This window comes from Strongylocentrotus purpuratus, unplaced genomic scaffold, assembly GCF_000002235.5.
Source record: "Strongylocentrotus purpuratus isolate Spur 01 unplaced genomic scaffold, Spur_5.0 spur5_scaffold_21, whole genome shotgun sequence".
In the NCBI taxonomy this organism is placed as follows: domain Eukaryota; kingdom Metazoa; phylum Echinodermata; class Echinoidea; order Camarodonta; family Strongylocentrotidae; genus Strongylocentrotus; species Strongylocentrotus purpuratus.
This window is the reverse complement of record NW_022145607.1, coordinates 30,917,713-30,943,915: the sequence shown is the minus strand read 5'-3', so window position 1 is coordinate 30,943,915 and position 26,203 is coordinate 30,917,713. Positions and strand designations below refer to the sequence as shown.

General features: G+C 41.2%; 1 protein-coding gene across 1 annotated transcript in view; it reads left to right on the top strand.

Annotated features, from left to right (window-relative positions):
* Positions 1-18,127, top strand: part of LOC763096 (relaxin receptor 1-like) — a 37,534-nt gene extending 19,407 nt beyond the window's left edge. The window contains exons 13-21 of the mRNA XM_030994500.1: positions 6,775-6,846; positions 8,146-8,217; positions 8,905-8,976; positions 9,520-9,591; positions 11,093-11,164; positions 12,177-12,248; positions 15,008-15,079; positions 15,611-16,732; positions 17,663-18,127. Coding sequence (XP_030850360.1) covers positions 6,775-6,846; positions 8,146-8,217; positions 8,905-8,976; positions 9,520-9,591; positions 11,093-11,164; positions 12,177-12,248; positions 15,008-15,079; positions 15,611-16,732; positions 17,663-17,765 — 1,729 coding nt within the window. The 3' untranslated portion in view covers positions 17,766-18,127. The remainder of the gene's footprint in view (positions 1-6,774; positions 6,847-8,145; positions 8,218-8,904; positions 8,977-9,519; positions 9,592-11,092; positions 11,165-12,176; positions 12,249-15,007; positions 15,080-15,610; positions 16,733-17,662) is intronic.
* The last annotated feature ends 8,076 nt before the right edge of the window (positions 18,128-26,203 follow it).

Genomic DNA, 26,203 nt, shown 5'->3' with positions numbered 1-26,203 from the left:
GTCTCGGGAACTTCCTGTTCCTTAGTGTAAGTGTAACTCTCCCGGAGCCGTCGGCGCGGATCACGTATTGGTCGAACTGGCGAACCTCGACCACGACCCCAGTCTTGTCCCATTTAAGGGGGTGGGGTCCCATCTGGTTCTGTACGCGGACATGGTCACCAACTATAAGGGACGGAAGTCGCTTGGTGTGCTCTGACCATCGTTCAGCACTTCTCATGTGGCGATTGCGCAGTGCATCTTCCCGAGCCGCGAAGGTCTCACGCCAAGTGCGGTGAGGCTCGTATTTGCCGGGCGCCACCGGAATGAAGTCCCGAATAGGATGGCCGAATACGCACATGGCAGGCGAGAGCTTGGTGTCCCTGCCAGGCGTGTTCCTGTACTGAGTGCCAAGGACATCGGTAGGGCTGGTGTTGTCCAGAAGGCGCTTGATGGTCTTTACACCCACTTCAGCGCGACAGTTGCTATGATGGTATGCCACGGAGGAAAGGCGATGATGGATACCCCAGTCCTGGAGGAATCGACGTGTGGCTGCTGCTGTAAATTCGGGGCCACCATCTGAGGCCAGCTCGTCAGGGATGCCGAATGTGACAAAGATGCATCGCAGGCAAGCGGTGAGGCCATCTGCGCCGTGGGTAAATCTCTCAACTATTGGCCATTTGGAGTATCGGTCGACGACAACCAAGTAATTGCAGCCTTTGTAATGAAAGAAGACAGCACAAATACATTGGAATTGGTAGACCGGGGAAGTCAGCGGAGTTGGCGGCGAACTAGGTTTGGACGGCGCAATCCGATTGCAATTCCGATCTAGCACGGAGGGTAGATGTGGCCTGGGTGATGCCGGGCCGGAAGACAGATGCCTCTGCCCTGGCGGTCACCAAGAGGTGACCCCTTGGTGGGCAGCATGGAGGTGGGTCAGCACTTCCTCCCTGAGAGAAGGAGAGATAACGATGCGGTCCTTGTAATGCACAACTCCATCAACTGTATAAAGATCGTCCCGAAACTGGAAGTAGTCACGGAGGGGACCCGGGAGTTCATGGCGGAAGGCTGGTAGGCCAGACTCAACTAAGCCAACGAGGGAATGCATGTCCTCGTCGCTGGTTTAGGCAGTACAAACCCTGTCCCACGTGACAGATTTGAGGTGAAGGGAGTCCAGGGAGGACACAAAAGACGAGAGGATTCCTGCTTCGATGGCGTCAGCATCTGTGTCAGCGCGAAAGCCAGCCATGAGTGTCAGGGGTTCTGTCAAGTTTATGGGGGGGGGAGGATTAATGATCGCGACATCGTCAGGCAGGTGTAACCTCAGAGGTGCACCAGTCGGGTGACGTGAGAGGCAGTCCATTTTTACTGTGTCGGACACCTGGGACATGGATGATCCGGAACCTGTATCCCAGGGTTTTCTCTTTCAAGTTCCTCAGACGAGGGTTGGGGATGTCTGCTAGGGAGCGGTCAGTGATGAAGATCTTCAGAAGGGGCTTGTGGTCGACAGCAAGGATGGGGTCCTCACATCCAAGTACGAATGAACTGGTCTTGTCTAGGACATCAGCCACGGCGAAGGCCTCACTTTCGATCGGAGCATAGCGTGATTCAGCGGCGTGCGCGAACCTGCTGCCTACAAGCGTGATATGCCATCCAGTGGGACAACAAAATGGTTCCGAGGAATTGCAGGTGCAGTGTTTCAGGAGAAGCCAGAAGCCAATGCCATGCTTTGACCAATCTGTAGCCAGGCAAGTGGGTTTGCTCGGGTCAAAGATCCTCACACCTTCCTCGATTTCATTGGCGATAATGACTTTGGATTCATCAAAGGCACGTCCCACGTGAAGGCTGTGGTAGGCTTCAGGAGCTGGCGGAACGGCAGCATCTTTGCAGTCATGCTGAAGGCATATAGGACACTTTATTGACAAGCCCAAAACAAGAGCGCACGTCGGTGATGTTCTTAGGTGTAGGGAAGTCCAGGATGGCCTGTAAGTTTTTCTTGCATGGACGGAAACTGTCGGGGGTGATCTCAAATCCAGCAAACTCGACAACATCTGTGCCCAGCACAAACTTGTCAGGGTTGAGGGTAACGCCATTCCGACCGCAGACATCCAGCCACTCGACAGCTTGGAAGTAGCTATCCGCCAATGTGTCCGCCCACAGCAGAGCGTCATCCACACATTTGGTTTTGTTGTGAATGTCCGACGCGATCTCATCACAATGAGGCGATGTATCCATGAGGGGCCGTCTTGTAGCGGTATCTGCCCCAGGGGGTAATGAAGGTGGTCAGTTGATAGTCCTCTCTGCGGAGTGACACGCTATGGTAACCATTCCATGCATCAAAGACAGTTGTCTTCTTCTTGTGTGGGACCGAAGGAGCCTGGTGGAATGGTGATGGTGTGTGGCGTGTCTCGCGTGTAGCGTGGGCGTTGAGCGCCTGGAAATCGACAGTTCGTCTCGGTGTGCCATTCTTCTTTGCGCAAACTATCATCCGATGACACCAGGTAACAGGCTCGCAATGGGGACCGGTTCCAGCACACTTAATTGCACGTCATGATCCAATCCTGGTTCACAGCATCCCGCCAGTGGAGTGGAACGGGTACTGGTGTGTGATGCGCAACTGGCTCAGCATCGGGGTCGACCATCAGTTTCAGGGGAGGGCTGGCCATGAGGGTCAAGCTTTGATGTTCACAAGTGTTGAATGTGCTCGATTGGTTGTACTTGAGGAGGTGCTGTTGTAGCTTCATACGGTTGTCATCAGTGGCAGCTTTGTCGGAGGTGGGGGAGGCCATTGACGCCTGGGGCAGTCACAAATTCCTCCAGAGCCATCTTGGAGGGCTGCTTGTGTTTCTATCTAGTGTGCCGGTTGAGTCGTACCCAACGTAGGGAAAGTATTAGGGATGATCCCTAGGGCGATGCATGCTTCTTTGCTGAGGAAGAGTTCGTCAGAGCAGTCAGTGACGTAGATCATCTGCCGAGTTTCAATAACCTGTCCTCGCTCGCAGCATCGCATCTGTCCTCGCTCGCCTCTGTCAGAGAAACGGATGATGGCGGCCCCAATGAGAAACGGATGATGGCGGCCCCAATGATCCGGATTCCGCCTTTCGTAGCGGTGCACATCTTCATGTCGACATCAGAGAAACGGATGATGGCGGCCCCAATGATCCGGATTCCGCCTTTCGTAGCGGTGCACATCTTCATGTCGACCGGTAGGAGATCCGATTGACGTAACCCAAGGCGGCAGATGACCTTGATACCAGCAAGGCAGCTCTGGCAACCTGTGTCTGCCATAGCAGAAACCGAGCAAGACACTGTAGGGGTAGATAGGTTGAAACCAAAGGCAGTGCAGTCATCGGGCGCGATCCTGATGGTCACGTCAATGAATTGCTGGGCCGATGACCGTTTCTTGAGCCACGTATTGGTGAAGTTGTCATATACGTGATGGTCCAGGGGGACGGCTGATCCACGATGAGGCGTTTCCGTAGTGTGGCAGGAGCAAAGGGCATCAAAGATAGCACCTTCATTATCATTTGGGACACCGGGTTACGAACGTTTAGGTTTGTCCTTGCTGCGGCATACGCTCTCCACGTGATTCGGCCTATCACAATGTGTGCACCTGTGGCCATGATGCTGGGCACCGAGTTTGTCGGACGCTTGCCGGGGCATTCTTCCCGTGTCCTCTCCTGCCACAGTAACCACAAAGGTCCTGTTTCTCCTTAATAGTTGTCACCTTGGCTTTCCTGTAGGTGCTGCTAGCCGCGTCGATCCACTGAGGAGTGGGAGTCCAGGAGCGAGGAGGCGGATCATTTGCCGGCTTCTTTGGCTTCGACGAACTGGAAGACCTCTTCCAGCATCATGTCCTGATTCTTGTTGACAAGGAGGTCAAGCTGGATTTCGGGGTTGCTGTTGCCCCGAGTGAGGACGTCCCGCATGATGGCGTCAGTGTAGTTGACGTTGGCGTCACAGCCGGGGCACTTAAAGATGTCTGCCTGGCCACGTAGGCACGCCCCGTAACTGCGTACTGTTTCATCTTGGTCCTAGCGCAAGTTATAAAGCACTACACGGGCCACCACAGAGTTCTCTTCACAGAATGCCAGCTTTTTGATGGCTGCCAGAACATCGTCCACGGGTTTGCCGGTCAGACTCCCACCAGCTGACCTTGTGAGCTCTCTACGTAGGGGTTCGTCGCAGCATTCGAGCAGCTGGATAACCTTGTCCCTGCCGGTGACCTTTGTGGCCGCGACATAATCAGTCCATCGAGACAAGAAGTACGCCCATTCTTCACTTGAGCCAACCGCAGCAACTGCAGGACGTTTAACCTTCTCCACCTTGGCAGCAGGTCCAGCGGTGTGGAAAGCGCTATGGGCAGTGGGCAGTCTGTAAACAAATAAGATAAAAGAGGATACCCTTTATTAAGACCAAACTATAATATAATCCTCTAATCGAGATAATGGAGGATGCACTGTGAGGACGCAATGCGCCTACAGCAATATAAGAAGGGACTGAATCTCTCAAATACTGCACAGGACACCAAACAACCCATCGGAATACAATAAATAGAATTGTCCTTCAATGCACATACCAAGAAGATCAAAATCGGCTGGATTCACAGGCAACAGTCGAAAAGTCGATTTAATATTAGATTTCCCATGAAGGCGTGCCGTCCGAGGGTCAAACTACACGACCGCACATTCTTCGCGATGGTGATGTAGGTCTTGGCCTTCTCGATGAACCCAAATATATGCTAAGCATCATCACATATTATTAATCCTAGATAATTGATAACATTTCAATAGATTATTTATTGTTGTGTTATCATTATAATCAGGCATCTTAAGTAAAGCAACATAAGCTGGATTCAAGTTAGAGCATTTTCACCTCTGGAGAACCTTTGTATATTGTAAATTGCAATTAATTTAAACATTTTAAACAATTTTACATCCTACTGTTTATCGTATGCATGCATGTTAAAACGGATAGGTCATGACATTCACAAAGTTCCATTAATACGTACATTATTCGATATTCCACTAAGGTAACTCGATGTGATTGATCCCAATAGCAGATTTATATGATTTTTCTAAGTATACTGAGACGAATGAATTCCTTGCCACTTCCTATAACTTAATTTAAATCCTGTCTGCACTACTTGTAGCTACTTGAGCCCTCTATATAGCCAACAATGCCTAATTGGTGGACGTTGATCCCAATATTGTCCCCTTTCTCTTATGCTAATTGAGAGCTGATTTGATGAGTTAACCACCTGCCAGTGACCAGCAGTGGAGTCATGGCCTTTGCTTTTGCATGGTGGGTAGGAGGTATGAAGCGAGCGGGGTTGGGTTGAACAGTGCCTTGACCTCCCCTCAATTAATGCTCCTCCCACATACAGGCTTTAAAGGACATGGGAGGTTTTCGGTAAACCCGTTTGAAGAAAAAACAAATCTTTGATGTTAGATGACGATTAATATGATACTAGCAATGCTAAGCTGCTGTGCAATTTTTCCAATCTCAAGTAAATTCTTAAACAAATGAGAGGTAGAAAACCATTAAGATACCATCCTGGGACGTAAATTAAACAAATTTAACAAAGGTAACCTTCACTACACATGTGTAAAACGTATGATGACTGTGTGTATATACATACTACTGTAGTCCACACACAAGCTGTATCTAGGTTAAAGGGATAGTTGAGAACTGTTGCAGAGGGCGCTACACAAAATATTTGTTTGTGAGATAATGAAAAACTGAGTGTCAAATTTGGAAAAACATACAATTTAAATGAGAAAATCATCTTTGTTTGATCAAAATCAGTTCATGGACGGCTGAAATATCCATAAATATAATCACAATCATTGGTATGTTGGCTCAGTAGAGCGTCCGCCTCACAACCGGAAGGTCGTGGGTTCGAACCCCGGCCGCGTCATTCCAAAAGACGTTAAAAGACGGGAGTAGCTGCTACCTTGTTTGGCGTTCAACAATAGGGGATAGAGCAACGTCGATCTGGCGCTGCTCATTGGCTGACGGGGTCACGATCAATTGGGCAATAAGAATTTCCATTTTCGGTTTAATAAAATTTGGAATGGACTTTAAAAGATTATTATTATCATTATTATTATTATTTATAATATTTGTGTACCACCAAGAGTATTAGATAGGCCTAATTTAAATCAGCCGTTGAAAAAAACGAAATAGCGCCTTATACGATGTTGGCATTTTCGTGTTGGTTATAATACGCACAGCCAGCCAGGCCCATGTATTGTTATGATTTGTCACCATATTTTTTTTGAAAGTAGAGATGAATTGGTATTATTGTATTGGCTAAATTTCACGCATTTAGGGGTCCAAAATTACCTTCATAGCAAATTCAGGTTCTAAAAGGGCACAAGAAATGTCATAACTAAGAATAAGATCAATAGCAATGTGATTTGAAGGCATTTGCGGTCTGAAACAAGAACTCAACTATCCATTTAAGTGATCAGTATTTGGGGTGGAAGGGTCCTAGCATAGGGTAGCGTATAGCAGCTTTCTAGCAATCCTTGCAGATATTTACACTTTAATTCACCGGGTAAAATACGAAATGATCTTTTACATATTCGTTTTGATACGAGGAAAAAAATATGTCATAAAAAAAAAATCATCTCTCTCACTATGCTATGGTCAATACGGCTAAAGGCAAGAAAAATTTCATGTGCTAAATAGATACAAGTTTTCTTGATATTAAAGCGAGTTACGAATGTTTCACATTTTTCGTTTTCAAACCGCATTACGCTTTAACAACGCATATTCTTTCTTTTTTCCCAGAAATTTGTCATCGAATTCCATTCAGCATTTAGAGCGTGGGGTATTTTCTGGACTCCAGTCTCTTTTCCATCTGTAAGTGCAAGATAATTTGGGGGCAAGTCTAAGCTTTTGCCCTCCCCCCCCCCCCTTACGTCACAAACCACATCTAAGATTTTAGTATATAACTAATGGTTGTATTAAAAGGGATAGGGTATTTTTGCCTCAGATTCTAAACAAAATCATGCTGCAATCATAATTAAAAACCCTTAGGTCAGTCAGGAATCCCATGACTTTTATAAGCTGATCGCCTTTCTGATTTTTAAGATATTTATGATGGGAATTTTAAATTGCAAAAATTGTTTTCCCAACGGTTTTTATTACACTACAGTCTATAGGGGAAAATGTGTATGGTCGAACCGGTCACTCAAAGATTTTTTAAGGCACTTAATGATCATTTTTTTAATGTTTATGGCTTCAATATTATATATCACAGACACTGATAACACGTAGGGCTATGCATCTCATATTTAACAGTGTTTAACGATGCCTTTAATAGCAATAATAGAACTTTTATATGACCAAATATGAAGACAAAAAGACATATTTGCTGTCAAAATAATGTTCAGAACTCTAAAATACTGTGTAACGTTCGGGCAACCAAAGTAAAAAAAAAAAAAAAAAAAAAAAAATCATTCGGACTTACTATTGAACTATGTATCACCCACAAAACAGGGGACTTGTGAACGTAGTAACTATATACAGTGTGGATCAGAAACGTATTAAGATCTAGACAAGAAAATCTGGGTCCTGTTTTGTAAAACTTGTGTTCAATAAAAAGCTACAATAATTTTTATAAGTAGTATTACAATAATTGTGGCATTTGATTGGGTAAGAGCGAATTTGTCATAGAAATTTATCATTATCTGTTATTGGCCCTGAGCCTTCCCCAAGTAATACAGTTTAAAAAAGACCATTTCTTTGTTTATCGTCTGGCTTAAATGGCCCAAAACATGAAAAATAACCACAGGTCGTTTGAAAATGGAGAGACTGATATGAAGGCCATTGCACGCTGTGCCTATGCGATCCTATCGTGATCCGATTTTCAAATATATCTTATCTCCGTCTATTGTGATTAATTGCAATGCCAGTAACTAATAAAATGGGCGCCAAGATGTTCAGGAAATCAACTAAGGTCCTTTCCGATTTAAATTGCATTGTCTTTACAAACCATGTTCACATTATGTAATATGTCATGGACCTTTACAAATCATGTTCACATTATGTAATACGTCATTGTAATGTTTGAACAGGTGTCTCATTAGGCTATTGAAAGTGATTGAATCGTGAAAGTCTTCATGATCGTGTTTTATCTGATACCATTATCCCGATCAGGATCCTTTATGACAACAAGATTCGAGGCATTGAGGTTGGAGCTTTTGATGGTCTGCACAATTTAATTAATTTGTGAGTAAAATTTCCTTTTTGCTACTCTACATGCTAACCAAATGCTATGAATTACATGGTTCCTTTGATGATCACGTGACCATGCAAGAGACCGGTATATCAGTTTAATGCATACTTTTTAAAATAAAAGGTTTCTCTTGAAATCTACAAATAGACTTGCCAGAGTCCTACCCGACACAGCAACAACTAATATATGCAAAGATTATTCCATCTTTGAAATACATTTTACAGGTTCACTTGTTAAGTTCTGGGTTTCAAAATTGCTCCGCTCTGTTATAATTATGTTAATATTTCAAGAATCATGACTTCGTTGAGTTGAAGTGACTCTAGATTGTGATATTATAAGCAATTCAACTTGACTTACAGTCCGTTTATTGTACTCTTACTGCGGTTTATCCTGCTTTACAGTTTTACGACCAATTAGATTTAAATCATATATTATACCTTAGTCACACCATCAAGAGCGACACCAGACTGACTAAGACCGAACCATATTATTACATTACCGCCAATGGCAAAATATTCGGTCGGTTTGGCTTTGGGTTGGAGTCGGTTTGGCGGTGTGACTTAGGTCTTAGATTTCTCGATCAACCAAAATATAGTTTACGCATCATCACATATTATTAATGCTAGTTAATTGATGGCCTTTCAATAAATCATTCATTGTTGTGTTATCATTATAATCAGGGTTCTTCAATCAAACAACATCAGCTGGATTCAAGTGGGAGCATTTTCACATCTGGAGAGTCTTCTAATATTGTAAATTGCAAATCATTTAAACATTTTAAACAATTTTACACCCTATTGTTTATCGTATACATGTATGTTAAAACTGATTAAGAGAGAAAGGTTATGATATTCACAAAGTTCCATTATTACGTACATTTCGATATTCCAATAAGGTAACGCTATTTGATTGATACCAATAGCGGATGTGTATGATTTTTTAAGTACACTAAGACGAATAAATTCCTTGCCACTTCCTATAACTTAATTTAAAGGGCATGTGAAGTTTGTTGTAAGCCCTTCAAAATAAGAAATATCTTTGATGTTAGATGATGAATAAAACGATACTAGCAATGCTAAACTGCTGTGCAATTTTTCCAATCTCAAGTTGAATATTAAACAATTAATGAGGAGTAGTAAACCATTGAGATGTTCACATTATGTAATATGTCATTGACCTTTACAAATCATGTTCACATTATGTTATACATCATTGTAATTTCTGAACAGGTGTCTCATTGTAGAAAGTAATTGATTTTTCGAAGGTTTTCGCGATTGTGATTTTATCCCGATCAGGACTCTTATAGACAACAAGATTCGAGACATTGAGGTTGGAGTTTTTGATGGCCTGCACAATTTACAAGTGTTGTGAGTAAAATTTATTTTTGCTACTATACGTAATTACCGAATGCAATTTATTACATGGTTCTTTTTGACCACTTAACTATGCAAGAGACCTGTATATCGATTTAATAAAGACTTTTTAAAACAAAAGTTTCTCTTGAAAACTGAAAAGGGGCTTTCCAGAGGCCTAATGTTATGATATTAACAATGTTTTATTAATACGTACATTTCGATATTCAAATAAGAAAACGCAAAGTTATCAATACCGGTGTGTTGGCTCAGTCAGTAGAGCGTCCGCCTCACAATCGGGAGGTCGTAGGTTCGTACCCCGGCGTCATACCAAAAGACGTTAAAAGACGGGAGTAAATTCCTGCTACCTTGTTTGGCGTTCAACAATACGGGATAGAGCTCAGCGGCTGCCGGGCTCACGATCAAAAGAGAATTTGGGCAAAAAGAATTTCCATTTTCGGTTTAACTTCATATAATTTGGAATGGACTTTTAAAGATTATTATTGTATTATTATTATATTATTATTATTATTAGCGGATTTATATGATATTTCTAACTCCACTAAGACGAATAAATTCCTTGCTACTATAAGTTAATTTAAATGACATGTGATTTCTTTTTAGTAAGCCCTTCCAACAACGAAACAAAACAACAACAAAATCATATTTCTTCGATGCTAGATGATGAATAATACGATACTAGCAATGCTAATCTGCTGTACAATTTTTCCAATCTCTAGTGAAATATTAAACAAATTAGAGGTAGAAAACTATTAAGGTACCATCTTTGGACGTAAATTTAACAAAGGTAACCTTCTCTACACACATGTAAAATGTACAATGACTGCTTGTATATGCTACAGTCCACACACAAGCTGTATCTAGGTTACTAAAGTAAGAGATGAGCATCTGGAATGGAAGGGTCCTAGCGTAGGAGGCGTATAGCAGCTTTCTACTGTGTATGATCGAATCTCTTTGTTTCTAGCAATCCTTGCAGATACTTACACTTTAATACACCAGTTTACAGTTGTATCAGTGCGCATGCGCAGACAGTTGACCTCGGGTCATTGGCCCCGGAACGGGGCCAATAACCTCTGACCTCTGGTATTTATGCGTAAATTAAGATTGCGCCCATGCAAATGATGATGTGCGCGCACAACGCAGCGCGTAGGGCAGTGATATCATCAAAATTTGCATGGGCGTAATCCTAATTTACGCATAAATACATGACCTCTAGGACATTGGCTTTGTTTAAAATGGCGCACACAACTGTAAACTGGTGTATTCACCGGATAGAATACGAAATGATCTCGTACATATTATTTTTGATACAATGAAAAAAACTTGTCACAATATTTATCTCAATATGCTATGGTCAATATGGCTAAATTCTAGGAAGTTTTAAATGCTAAATAGATACAAGTATTCCTGATACTGAAGCGAGTTACGAATGTTTCACATGTTCCGACTTTTAACCGCATTACGCCTTAACATCGCATATTCTTGTGTTTCCCAGAAATTTGTCATCGAATTCCATCCAACATTTAGAGCGTGGGGTATTTTCTGACCTCCGGTCTCTTCAGTATCTGTAAGTGCAACTCAATTTGGGGGGGGGGGGCAAGTCTAAGTTTTTTCCTCTATTTCACAACCCACATGTAATGTTTTAGTATATAACTAATTCAATTCAATTCAATTCAATTCAAGCTAAATCATATTGATTAAAATCCAATCAAATAGGGTCACTTTCAATTTTGTGTGTATAACATTGGATAACAATTTCAAAATTATAGTGTAAGATAGATAATTTGTTTGTTTTGCGATATTTCCATTTTTTCATATCAATACAAAGAAACATCATACAAATAAATATAATGAATAGCATGAAAGTTTGACAAAATATGTTTCTAGTTGAAATACAAGTTTCTTATATACAAAGGAAAAAAGCAGGAGACCACAGTCATGTCGTAAGCGTACATACCCGATTGGCCCCGAGTCAGGCCACGGGAAAGATACGTAGTCTCGTCAGGCTACACCCCTTTAAAGTAATTTTCTCAGACCTACTAAGCTCCACCCTAAAAAATGCTCCATATTTCATTCATCTTGTGACATCATCTGTCAATTAGTAGTGAGTTAACAAGAGACAGCGGTATGTAGCTTCACTAGAGCTGACCACTTGTTTACAATATACCATACAATACCAACATTATAGGAGTTGCTATGTCAGACGTGCTGTAGCATCACCAGGAAAAGAAAGGAAATGTGGAGGGATTGTATGAAAGAATAAAATTCTTTTGTTAGCATGTGCTGAGCTTGGGGAAGTTACATACCACTGTCTCTTGTTAGCTCGCTAATGATTTACAGATGATTTTACAAGACGAATGAGATATGGAGCATTTTTTTAGGGTGAAGCATAGCAGGTCTGAGAAAATTACTTTTAAGATTTTTTTTTTAATCCGTGAAAGATATTCAGATGTTTGAATTACAAAGTAAGAGTTGTATGCAGCCCTGCACATCAACAGGAATCAACTTATATTTGGGTGTCACGCGACTTTTAAGATATCCACTCCCTAAGGTGTTCGTTGTTCCTTCATTTTCTATAGGGATTTGATGAACAACAATATCCAGCGTATGGAAGGATTTACGTTTGAATCTCTGAAGTCTCTCCAGTATCTGTAAGTAATTTCAATATCATTTACTTTGCTTGATATTTACATCCGTGGACAAGGGATTTTTAGCGATGTTTGCCCCGTGATCTGTACCCAGGTGTATGAAACGGGCAACTTACTGACAGCATTGGGATAGTATTAAATTACGACACATCAAGATGAGCAGTATTAACTCATAGCCTGCCATAAGGATGCATGCACGCTATTTTTATAGTGCCATGTACACGTCAGCAAGCTACTGCTCCTCTGCTTTTTGCATGTCGGCACGCATGCCCATTGGACTGTGCCTAGTGTTTTGCACGCGCAAAAGTATAGTACCATCGCGTTAATCCGATTATCTCGTTATAAACTTGGCACTGCGGGGATTTGGGGCTTGGCACAATAGAATAACCCAGTGTAATACCGATGGCAACTATTAATAGGATCTACAACCACATAACAGTTGGATTTGTGGTGGTATAGTTACTCATTCACCTGACTCTCAATCCAGTGATTGAGGGTGCGAATCTCAGCCCACCACTAGCATCCATTGGCGAGACTTTAATCCACATTTGCCACACTCCATCCTGGTATAAATGGGTACCCTGCAATCGCTGGGGTTATAATGATTACAGCAGGCGCGGATCCAGGATTTCTTAGGGGGGGGCCAAATTTGAAATTATGCGAGCCAAATATTGGTTCGTAATGGTGACACCGGCAGTGGCGAAATGAGCAAAAAACGTTTGTTGACGGGGGGGGGTAGACAAAAAATTCTGCACCTACCCAATCTTACATGCAGGCCCCCCTGAACGTTTACCAAAGTAGGTGGGGGAGGGGTAGAGCGTTACGTAAATTGGCGTGGGGTCTAGAAGCGAAGCCCCTGCGGCGGTCAAGGTGTGGAGCCTCCAGAAGCTCAGGGGTATAGGCATTTAATTACGGTCAGATGAGCATATTTGAAACGTTATTTGTGATACTGGCAGGACACAAATTGGTGTTGGGTCCAGGGGGCAGAGCCCCCGGAAGCTCAGGGGTTTTGGGCAATAATTAAGGTCAGATGAACATATTGTTATACCTTATTTTGTGACACTGGCACGTCACGAATTGGCGTGGGGTCCAGGGGGCGGAACCCCCGAAAGCTCAAGGATTTTAAGCATTACATTATCGTGAGATTAGCATCCAGGGGTCCGCCTTAGGGCCCTAGGTGGAGTCCAGGGGGCAGAGCCATCGGAAGTCAAGGGGTTTTAGGCATTTAATTACGGTCAGATGAGCATACTTTGATACCTTATTTGTGACACTGTTAGGTCACTAATTGGTGTGGGGTCCAGGGAGCGGTGCCCCCAGGAGCTCAGGAGTTTTAGGCATTAAATTACCGTCAGATGAGCATCCAGGTGCCCGCCTTAGGGCCCTAGGTGGAATCCAGGGCCCACTGGAAGCTGAGGGGTTTTAGGCATTTAATCATGGTCAGATGAGCAAATTATAACACCTTATTATTTTGTGACAAAGGCAGGTCACTATTCTTTCTTTCTTTCTCTATGAATTTGCCATTTTCCAACAAACCAATAAAAAAAAGTATAATTTACTAAATATTGAGGAAATATCTAGGAAAATTATGTCATTTCAGCAACATTTGTTAATCACCGGTATCGAATTAAAAATAATCCACCTTTAAAAAAAAATGGGGGCATCTGTCACCCCCCCCCCCCCCCCCTCCCCCGATCTACACCTTGTTTGAGGGGAAAATCGTAACTGATCTTCCCTACCTTTCTTCTTTCTTTTTTTTCTTTCCCTTTCTCTCCTCTTTCCTTTCTTTCCCCTTCCTGCTCTCTGTTTTAGGTTTGCTGGGGGGAGGCAAGGGCCTTTCGCCCCCCCTCCCGATCCACACGTTGTTGGCGAGATTAATCGCAACTGTTCTCCCCTTCTTTTCACCCTTTTCTTTTCTTCTTCCTCTGTTTTGTTCCCTTTAAGCTCTCCTCTTTCCCTTTTCCTTCCTTCCCCCTTTTTGGGGTCGGGGTGGGGGGAGAGGCAAGGGCCTTTTGGCCCCCTCAACTACAACTTGTTGGCGGGAAAATTGCAACTGCTACCCCCCCCCCCCCTTCTTTTCTTTTCTTCTTCCTTTTTTCCTTCTCTTTATCTCCTCTTTTCCTTTTTTTCTCTCCCTTCTCTCTTACTTTTGATGCGGGGGGGGGGGGTAACAGGAGGGAGGTAAGGCCCTTTCGGCCCCCCCCCCCCCCAATCTTCTTCTTTTTCCCCCTTTTTTTTTCTTCTTCCTCTTCTTTCTCTCCTCTTTCTCTTCTTTTCCTTCTCTCTCTCTCTATCTCTCTCTCTCTCTCTCTCTTTTGCGGGGGGGGGGGGTAAGTCCCGCTCGCCCCCCCCCCCCCCCTGGATCTGCGCCTGGATTACAGGGCCTTTAGGGTGGACACTATTGTGCCTGATGATTCTCCCTTGGGCAAACACAATTATTCTTAGTAGAAGTAGTAGTATTAGTAGTACACTGTAGACAAAGTAGCTCTTGTTTACCAACATGTTTTTGTCCCAAAAATCCAAACAGATGCACTTACACATATATGTTTACGTGTTAGTATTCAAACACTTAAAACGCAGGTAAATTAACACTTATTGTTAAACAATCAGTTTATCCGCTTGTTATCGATCAGTTCTGTCTCTTACTGTTAGATAGTGAATGGTTTATCCGTGGTTGAAATTAGTTGAAACTCTAAAATGTAAAGTGTAGACACGTATAAATTATGCCCCATTACCAGTTCTTGTCATACTCTCTTTGGAAACAGGTTCTTCCATGATTCTAAATTAGGAGCAATCGATCGTAATGCACTTGCTGGACTCACATCAGTAAAGAAAATGTAAGAAAACTTCTTCATTTCAGTTCTTAGTTTTGTTATTTTCTTTCATTGTCCTTCTTTTCTAGAGCTGATGACTACAACCCGATGGCATTTGCATCGGGTTAAACGAAATGCACTAAGTCTAAATGTACAGATTAAAAGAAATGGTTTTCCTCACAATTCTAACTATCGTTGCTATCTTTCATGTGAATTTAAATGGTCTTTGTAGCGAGGGATCATCATTGATGTGAATTATGCATCAATTATATCTCTGAAACGCTAAGCATAGGCGACGTAGGACTTAAATCATTAGATTTCATTTCCAATCACAGAAAGGAATGAGGGACTTTTCGTTAGAAGTGTGCAACATTTAATAAAGACTAACCCAGGCGCGGTCTTAGCATATGAATGGGGGTGGGGGGTTAGTTGCGGTTCATGCATTCAAGTGCTTCGCTTAAATCCATTTATATTCTTCTGGGGAGGGGCTTGATCATTGGCCCCCAGACCCCTTATAGAATCGCTAATTCATTACCATTTTCTCTTATCATCCAGGTCTACATCTGATAATCGCCTGTGTTGTCTTCTACACGACAACGTGAACTTTACCTGCGCTAGGACAGCACAGACGAGTCAATTGGACACATGTAGCAGGCTCTATCCGAACTGGGCCTTGAGGATTGCAGGATGGGTCATGGGGTTGTTGGCTTTGGGTGGTAACGGGGTCGTTCTCTTTGTTCGGCTACGGGATAGAACGAAGCAAACATCTAAGGTTCAGAACACCATGATTGGTAGCTTAGCAATGGCTGATATTATGATGGGACTGTACATGATCATCATCACTTCTGCTGATGTTTACTACGGTGATGAGTTCTATCTCAGTGCTCCTCAATGGCGGGATTCCCACATGTGTCGATTTGCTGGATTCCTCGGGTTTCTCTCGAGTGAGGCATCGGTCCTTACCTTGACCTTGATCACTGTTGATAGGTTCATTAGCATCATGTTCCCCTTCGGGAAGCTTAAGATTCAACACAAGGGGTCCTTGATTCTCGTCGGGGCAGTCTGGTCATTTACCATAGTGTTAAGTCTGGGTCTTGTGATTGCTACATCTGACAGATCAGATGTACTATACGGACTTTCCGACGTGTGCCTTGGTCTCCCGCTCCATGTCGAGGCACAGAGCACAGGAATGCTGGTTGTTAGCGGAAGTGCATGGTTATCTGAGTTAAAAGTGAACTACGTGACCACCAACATAAGTTCTAAAGCCCCATGGTTATTCTCAATTATAATCTTCATTGGATTAAATTTGGTTTCCTTCGCTTTCATCTTGGTCTGTTACATCCTGATCTTCATCAAGGCCAGTCGGTCTTCGGCTAAAGTCCGTAACAACCAATCCAATAAGCAAGAGACCAAATTGGCCTTTCGTATGGCACTGCTCGTTGCTACCGATCTCGCCTGTTGGATGCCAGTTATCATAATGGGCATCCTTTCTCAAACTGGCGCCGTCAAACTCGATCCTTCTCTCTACGCCTGGACAGTGATCCTCATCGTCCCCATCAACTCATCCATTAATCCCTTCCTCTATACATTCATCATGTACATCGATGGCAGGAAAGAGAGAACAAGCAAAGACAGCCAAGTCAACTTACCACACTGTAAAAAAGAATTTGTTCATTGGTAATTTTTACGTATTTTTTCCATGTAGAATTTACTTGAAAACATTAGTTTTGCCACTTACGCACTAAATTTAAGTCTTGCTAACTCAAACTTTCAATTTAGTAGAACATACGTGGAATATTTAAGTAAAATCAAATACATAAGAACTCTACGTAATTTCAGCTTGTATTAATTTAGTAATTTTAACTCAAAATCAGAAATTATACGTATTACTCAAACAATTTATGTTGATTATTCTTATCTTTTTAAAGTAAGGACCGATGCAGTGCGTAATAGAAATATTTACATAATTTATGAATATTCATTAAGACCAAATTAAACTCTTTTTTAAATAAAACAATTCTTTTTTGTGGTTGAATGAAAATTTAAGGACTTTAAAACATTTACTTATTAATTTTACATGGCTAAGCAAAGACAAGACAATTTTTAATTGTTACCCAGTTCAAAACAAATCAAAACTTGATATTTCAGGAAATTGTCAACCAATTTTCCTTTTAAGATGCTACGATCAAGTATATATAAAATTTGGAGCCTTTCAATATGTGTCGAATTGAAGCGTATGTAATAGTTTGTGATGGTGGTAGATATATATATATATATACGGTTAAATCTTAAATAGAAGGTAGTTTTAGTGATTAGTGATTAATCTTAAATAGAAGTAGTGAATGATTAGTGGATGTTACTTGTTAGATTAGATGAGTACCAAATCGTGCAATATGTAATCCTATCATAGCTTTTTTTTTATTATCTAAAATGATTACAATACTTAAATTATTTACGTTAATGTAACTCGATTTAACTGAGTAAAAATTTATTCAGCAAAATAAGTAAATTCTACTTAAGATGCCGTAGGTAATATTTACTTAATAAGAATAAGGCAATTCTTTTCCTCAATTTCATTGAGTTATTTCGACTATTATTCTTTTACAGTGCAGGAGATCAAACTAACGCAGTGGAAACCAACCTCCTGTCAACAGTTACCGACAATAAGACCAAAGATCCAATCTCTCGCTTGCAAGGTAGAGGAGTTTAGCCATCGCTTGACAATTGTTATCATTATTATCTTCTCTTTCAAAATATTGTTATTAACATGATGCCCAATTATAGTATATTGATAAGTATTATGTTTCCTACAAGATGCTATATACATATATATTGTTTGTTTTCATTTTTATCAGCGCTCTGATCAGTAGTCTGTAAAAGCGCTTAATAAGAATCAATAATTGTTGTTAATAAAAATCATATATTGTTGACAGAACACGCTCTTCATACTAAAAAAAAACCTCTGCAGAAATATTTAGGATCTGTTGATGGAATCTACAGCCGACGGAGCTGGTCGTCTAATGGACCGTCAATATCACACTCGTGGGCCTCCTAACAAATCATTTTTTAGGGTTCACTCCCGCCCCAACCCCTCCCCCCCCCCCCCCCCCCAACCCCCCTCCCCCCACCCCACCCCCACTCCGGGATCGGAGGGACCGCATTCATGTTCCCCAAATCTCCGGTAAAGGGGTGCTTTTCACGCAACAAAGTCCAGCTCGTAATACACAAAACACCGGCCCGTAATAAAATTTGCACACCGGACATGGGGGGGGGGGGTTCAAAGGGAGGAAACATGCATACGTGTACTCTAAATACCACTGAGTTGGGGAGGGGGGTGTTCACTAGACCGACGCCTCACGAGACCGAAAGCAATAATAGCCGACATGTTTTTAAATATTTTCTTTGTACTTTTTTGTTGGGGGGGGGTGTCTCTCTCGTTGATGTCGGTCCCATGGATCTTCATGGATCTTTTAGCGTCCTTTTTCTCTTGCTTTATGTTTTCGCAATGTATTTTCTTGATTTGTCGGTCTCATTGGCTGTCATTCTGATGGGCTATGGGCCTCGTGAATCTTATGTCAATGTTGGTCTCGTGGGCTGTCGGTCTAATGGGCTATGGGTCTCGTGAATCTTGTGTCAGTCGATCTCGTTGGCTGTCGTTCTAATGTGCTATGGGTCTTGTGAATCTTGTGTCAGTCGATCTCGTTGGCTGTCGGTCTAATGGGATATGGGTATCGTGAATCTTTTGTCAGTGTTGGTCTCGTGGGCTGTCGGTCTAATGGGCTATGGGTCTCGTGAATCTTGTGTCAGTCGATCTCGTTGGCTGTCGGTCTAATGGGCTATGGGTCTCGTGAATCTTGTGTCAGTCGATCTCGTTGGCTGTCGTTCTAATGTGCTATGGGTCTAGTAAATCTTGTGTCAGTCGATCTCGTTGGCTGTCGGTCTAATGGGCTATGGGTCTCGTGAATCTTGTGTCAGTCGATCTCGTTGGCTGTCGGTCTAATAGGCTATGGGTCTCGGGAATCTTGTGTCAGTCGATCTCGTTGGCTGTCGGTCTAATGGGCTATGGGTCTCGTGAATCTTGTGTCAATGTTGGACTCGTAGGCTGTCGGTATATCTTCAGGTAAATAGTAACTGAAATGTGGGGTGAAGATTTTTATTCAAAGTCACAGATGTAAAAAAAAAAAAAAAATAACAGTACCATCACCCCATCCTGACTCCCTGAGTCTGCCAGGGAAAGTTACTATGCTACAATAAAAAAAAATGCAATTCCTGTTCACTCATGTATACAACGTTGGTTTAATAAACCATAAATTCCCTCAGCAAATCATGAATGTATCATATCACCCTCAATTTTGTAAGCTCCAAAGGATTTACCTCTCACAAATTGGAAGGCTAATTCCTGCGCAACCTAATTGTCATACCCTTTAGAAAAGTGAGCAGTGCTCACCCGAACATGAATTATTTTTGGACTTTTTGGTGTCATATGACAGTTGAGTTTATGGGTTTTCCATACAGTCATATAAAAAAAATTCCCCCGGAATCATATATTTTTTATTCGGCAGCCATTTCAAAAGTGTATAGTTTTTTGTGGGACGCACTGTATAGAGTAATTTTTTTTCCAGTTGAATAATGACAAATGTGAATTTTTATAAATTATTTATATAATAATCAATAATTATGAATATACAATATTCAGAAAATAGAATCAATTCTTCAAAGTTCATAAAAGATTTTGTGAAATGTCGTGCACGCAATATGATACAAATCATATAACCTGGGCAAAGGCATGGGGAAATCAAGTTTTGGGGGATAAAAAGGGAAATTAATGGGATTAAACTATATAAAGCAATTGATTAATAGTGACTACATGACGTCACAAACTGATAACCGTAATGAAAATTTGTGTTGTGACTCTCACTGTTCCATAGTTTTACATACTTTTTCAAAAATTCATAACTTTCTTATTAGTTATCCGATTTTGCTCAAACTTTTTTTGATTGGCTTGTCTGATTTTTCCGCTTCTATTGAAAGTAAGTTATTTTTGGAGTGGACTTGCTCTTTAAACACAATGTATCTCAATGTCCATAGCTTGTTTCATTAAATATGTATCTTATATGGAGGGAGATATATATATATATATATATATATCGTGTTCTGTTGTAAATACATTTACATCGTGATATATAATAAGTAATGATTATAAATGTTTCTAGATTTTGCTTGTCATGATGAAAAGGTCAAGACAAGCAAATTCTTCAGAAAAGCATTTATATTTTATAGATTGTTTTTTATACATATTATATGCATCATATTGTGTGGATAATATGACAATATGTCATCCAATTTTTATGAGCAGACTCGTGCAAATTATGTTAGTCCGAAATAAAATAAAAGAAAAAATCAAACCTCTGCTCTATCTTGCAAGAATCTAATTTAAGGGTATTTACGCTATTACTATCATTATGTTACTGTTGTTCTCAATTTTTTTTCGGTATTCTTAAACGAATGCTCTGTGGTGTATTATGGTGAACATGCTATGAAAATCAATATAAGATTTCGTTTTGATATTTTCTTATTTTCTCTCTCGATTCGCAATTATGTAGCATCCGTATTTATAAGATTGTGTAACATTTAACTATTGCAGAGGGGTACATCGCATACATCTTTTAAAATGGTGTTCTAAATATCTTAATATTATGTTTTTTATGAAACCACATTATATACATGTACATCGATAGATATAGATATAGAACGATATTCAATTGATTCAACTGTTAAGGCATGTGTATACGCAATTTGGAAATGTATTGTTTTTACTAGAGGAGTAGTTATATTATAATTCTAATCAAGAGTATAATCTTCTATTTGTTTCATTACAGACCGTGTTCATTGTTAAAGTCGACGTATAGCGGCTGACTGCACAAATAGACAGCAATCTTATTTATGAACACGGTCTGCTTTATGTTTGGCTTCGTGGCTGTACCGTAAATTGTAATGGTAATATTAATCATGAAGGGATTTTTTTATTTATTTTTATTAAGCGAATAAATAGAACTTAGATTCTTTAGTAATTACTTTATGTGTCAGGTTTATCTTTTGTTTAAGTTATCAACTTCGTCATGCAAAACAGTCACCAGTAACATGATGAAGGGTTGCGTCAATTTAGGCCAATTATTTGTAAGGTTCATAGTAGCATGGACCTACTAGCTATATGGGTTCTTATGGGGGTTTTGACACCGTTCCAGTGTTTATTGTCAATCACCAAGGGCGGCCATCACTTTACAACCTGCAGATCTTATGCAATGCACTGTGCCCTATATCTAGCTGAACCTGAAATATCAACGGAACTGCATTTCCCCTCACCCTCAAGGCAAATTCAACTATACAACTTTCAAAAGTAAAATTGCTTATATACCTTGACCATGAACATTCAAAATGGTTGCCGTTTCGGTGACAAACATTTAACAATTTCTTATCCATGGGTTGGGGGGGAAATTTCAAGGTTATGGCAACCACTTTTGATTTGAAAAGTTGCTTAGTTGAATTTGTTATGTCAGAAAACATATTATTAAACACTAAAATCATTAGAATCGGACGATGTTAACTGTGTTGGTGAAATTGACCACCAGTCTAAAGTGCATTGACCCTTTTTTACCATAGCTTCCTCATTTAAAGGTAAAGACCAGTTATGGTCATGCGATTGCATTGTGAAAGAAACGTTGTGGAATCGATCAGAAAAGGTTGATCATCTAGCATCTAGCATCTGCAAGGTTCTGGAATCATCAAAATGATAAGAAATTTGGCCCATTCTTCGTAAAGTTACAAGCACTATACACAGAATGATGTATATGGGACTACCCTATATCTCTCACAGACCATGAGAGAAACAAATTTACCAAATATATGAATTAGTAGGCGGTTTCCCGGCAAATTTTTTATCATCATGTATTAGTCAAAACATATTCTTTCACATGATTGGTAATGGGAGCTTCCATTTCATTTTTTGAAATTGGGGCGTTTCCAATACTGGTCTTTACCTTTAAAGTCGGAGGTATAACAAACTATACACTTTTAGAATCCTCATGACCAGGCGAGTAATTTGATATGCAATTTGATAAGGTTAACTATGTTGGTGAATTTGACCCCCAGTCAAAAAGTGCGTTGACCTTTCAACGTTTTTTTTTTTTACCATAGCGCCCTCATTTAAGGTCGGAGGTATAGCAAACTATACATTTTTGGAATGCTCATGACTAGATGAGTAATTTGATATGCATATCGACACGATTGGAATATATTAGAATTTCGACCCCTCTTTGACCTTTGTTGGCCCCTCACGAAAATGCCCGGGATTTTCAAGGGGGCAGTCCAAGTCAAAATTGTTCGGTATTCATCAGGGAACACAAAAACACTTTCTAACCTTTATTCCCAGAGATTGGTCACGGGACCTACAAGGCTGGTCTCCTACTAATAAACCAGTTGTGTGTAATTCGGTAATTTTGGTGCCGAGTTCGAGCATGAATGTTACCATACAAGTTGCAAATTTTAATGTTAATGAGGCTTAATTATACAAATTCATACAAATTTAACATATTGTTATTTTACATATAACAGTCGATTCACCCTCTCATTCCAACGTTAATTTAAACACAATGTGATGTCACATTACTAGTTGATAAACAGCATTAATCAATATTATTTTGGTTATATTATGCAAATCTATGCAAATTGCTGTGAAAATGAATGTCCTGAAGAATGGATGGTCCTGGATGGTCCTGGGCGGTCCGGGAGTCGACCCCGGATGTTTTTGACGGTCAAAAACTGCCGGGGTGGTCCGGGACGGTCCGGGACAATAGTTTGATCCGGGGTGATCCGTGTAGCCACCGTGCTGGGTCCGGGGTCATCCGTAGTGGCGCCGGGGCGGTCCGTGTTGATCCGTGGCAGTCCGGGAGTGAGTTATTGACCGCCCAGGACCATCCAGGACCATCCAGGACCATCCAGGACCACCCCGGTGCCAACACGGTGTCAACACGGACCGAATCCCGGATCACCCCGGATGGGGTCCGGGATGGTCCGGGACGATCCGGGACGTATATGGGACTGTAGCTTAAAAGCATCACACTTTTTTGAACAAAACATCCCGGACCATCCCGGATCACCCCAGACCATGGTCCGGGATGGTCCGGAGTGGTCCGTGCTCGTCCGTGCTGGTCCGGCTTTATATGGGACTGGGGCTTAAGAAGAAGAATGTTCAGCCAATGCATTCTAACGACTATGACATATAGATCAGAAACATGGTCATTGACAAAGGATCTAGAACAGAAGCTTGTGACTACTCAAAGAGCTATGGAGAGAAAGATGTCGCATTTATATATCTCTGCGAGACAAAATCAACCACAAAGTCATACGCCAGAAAACAAAGGTTAAAGACATCATGGAGAAAGTAAGAGAATCAAAGTGGAGATGGGCTGGGCATGTAGCAAGAATTCAGGACAATAGATGGACAAATCGTTTAACAGAATGGCAACCAAGGGTGGGAAAGAGAAGAAGAGGAAGGCAGAAGAGAAGATAGAGATGACATATGTGTTCGTTACTGTTTAAAACATTTCATGAGCTAGCACCTAAATATAATGACTGATAAATTTGTATTTAACGAAAAGTGTTACGGGCTAAGATATAATGACAATTTAATGCTTCCGAAACCAAGAACCAATCAGTGTAAACGTACATTCTTATATCGGGGATCCGTGTTATACAATGAACTACCTATTAAGCTCCGTCAGTTAGGTACACTAAATTTGTTTAATAAACATGTTCAAAAATACTTCAATTATTTTGATATTTAAATTTCGCAATCCCATTGGCTTTTGCCATAAACATAACCAATTTAATAACAGACTAAATTAGATAATGTGTAGAATATTCTAAAACTAATTAAGTTAATTGTTAGCAGGGTGGGTGATAAGGGTGGGGTCGTATTTTGTTACATTAGGGATGGTAGGGGATATTTGAATAGATTTTAATGCTTTTTGTTAGTGTTTTTTGTTTAATTTAATTTAATTGACTTAGTTAAGTTAAGTACAAGTACAATGTTGTTGTTTTTTTTAAATATTTTTTAATTACGACTTACTATTTTGTTATATCATTGCTTATTATAGTATCATTATATATATATATATTGGACTCCATGGAAGAACAGAGCCATTAGGTTAATGGCTCTGAAATGGACTATCCAACCGTTTTATCATTCTATCAATGTTATATAAGTCTTTGATTTTGTTATATTGTGTTATTGTTTTTTATGATGATTTTCGGAAATAAAACAAACAAACAAACAAATACATGGGAACAGCCGCTTGGACTAGGACAGCTAGAGACAGAAGAGAATGGAAATTTCATGAGGAGCGCTTTGTCCAACGTCTGGATGAACTATAGCCTGATAGATAGATAGATAGATAAAAATTAAAAAAAAGCATTTAGAAAGAGAGAGGAGGAGGAGAGAGAGAAAAGGGAGACGAAAGAGAGAGAAAGAGAGAGAGAGAGAGAAGGGGCGAAAGAGAGAGAGAGACATACACCCTTCATTTCTCTTAGCGCCATTTCCTTGTCTTTCCCCCTTTCTCACCCGACTTTTCTCCCTCCCTCCCTCCCTCCCTCTCATTGTATCTAGGGTACGCTCACGGTTCCCTCTCTTTGAAAGCACCCCTCTATCTCCGGTGTGTAAAGTCAGTACGGGCCGGATTTTTGTGTATTACGGGCCGGACTTTGTTGCGTGAAAAGTAACTCTTTATCGGAAATTTTGGGAACAAATTCGGTCCCTCCGACCCCGGAGTGGAAGGGAGGGGAGGGGGGGGGGGGGGCTTTCTTCTTTATCTTTTCTCTTCTCTTTTCTTCTTTTTTCCTTTCTCTTCTCCTCTCCTTTTCTCTTCTCCTTTCTTTTTTTCTCTTCTTTTCTTCCTCTTTTTTTTTCTTCATTTTTTTTTTAAAATTAAAAAAAAGCATTTAGAAAGAGAGAGGAGGAGGAGAGAGAGAAAAGGGAGACGAAAGAGAGAGAAAGAGAGAGAGAGAGAGAGAAGGGGGCGAAAGAGAGAGAGAGACATACACCCTTCATTTCTCTTAGCGCCATTTCCTTGTCTTTCCCCCTTTCTCACCCGACTTTTCTCCCTCCCTCCCTCCCTCCCTCTCATTGTATCTAGGGTACGCTCACGGTTCCCTCTCTTTGAAAGCACCCCTCTATCTCCGGTGTGTAAAGTCAGTACGGGCCGGATTTTTGTGTATTACGGGCCGGACTTTGTTGCGTGAAAAGTAACTCTTTATCGGAAATTTTGGGAACAAATTCGGTCCCTCCGACCCCGGAGTGGAAGGGAGGGGAGGGGGGGGGGGGGGCTTTCTTCTTTATCTTTTCTCTTCTCTTTTCTTCTTTTTTCCTTTCTCTTCTCCTCTCCTTTTCTCTTCTCCTTTCTTTTTTTCTCTTCTTTTCTTCCTCTTTTTTTTTCTTCATTTTTTTTAAAAATTAAAAAAAAGCATTTAGAAAGAGAGAGGAGGAGGAGAGAGAGAAAAGGGAGACGAAAGAGAGAGAAAGAGAGAGAGAGAGAGAAGGGGGCGAAAGAGAGAGAGAGACATACACCCTTCATTTCTCTTAGCGCCATTTCCTTGTCTTTCCCCCTTTCTCACCCGACTTTTCTCTTCTTTTCTTCCTCTTTTTTTTTCTTCATTTTTTTTGCGCCGCCAATAGGGAGGGCTCCCCCCTGGATCCGCCACTGCTATATACAATAATTCAGATGTACTTATGATTTTGATTACAAAGTCATGAAACTGGATGAACGGAAAGTGATATTCATTGGAGTAAAATTATTTGTATGAATATAATATTCACATAATGGCCCCAGAAATGATTTTCAATACAGGAAACAAGCTGAATGAAAGTGAAATCGGAAGATACGATGCTGCTTTGATCGCACGAGGCTAAGGATTAATCCACCAGTCATGTAAAGAAGTGTATGTTACGGTCGAGGAGAAAAAAGCGAAGATGCTGCGTGGCCTTGGTATATTATATGCATCGGTTTGAATCATGCAAATTTAGCAGCTCGTGCGCAAAGGGGCGCAAAGCTGACAAACTGACAGGCGTAGCTAGTGTCAACCGCAACATTGGGA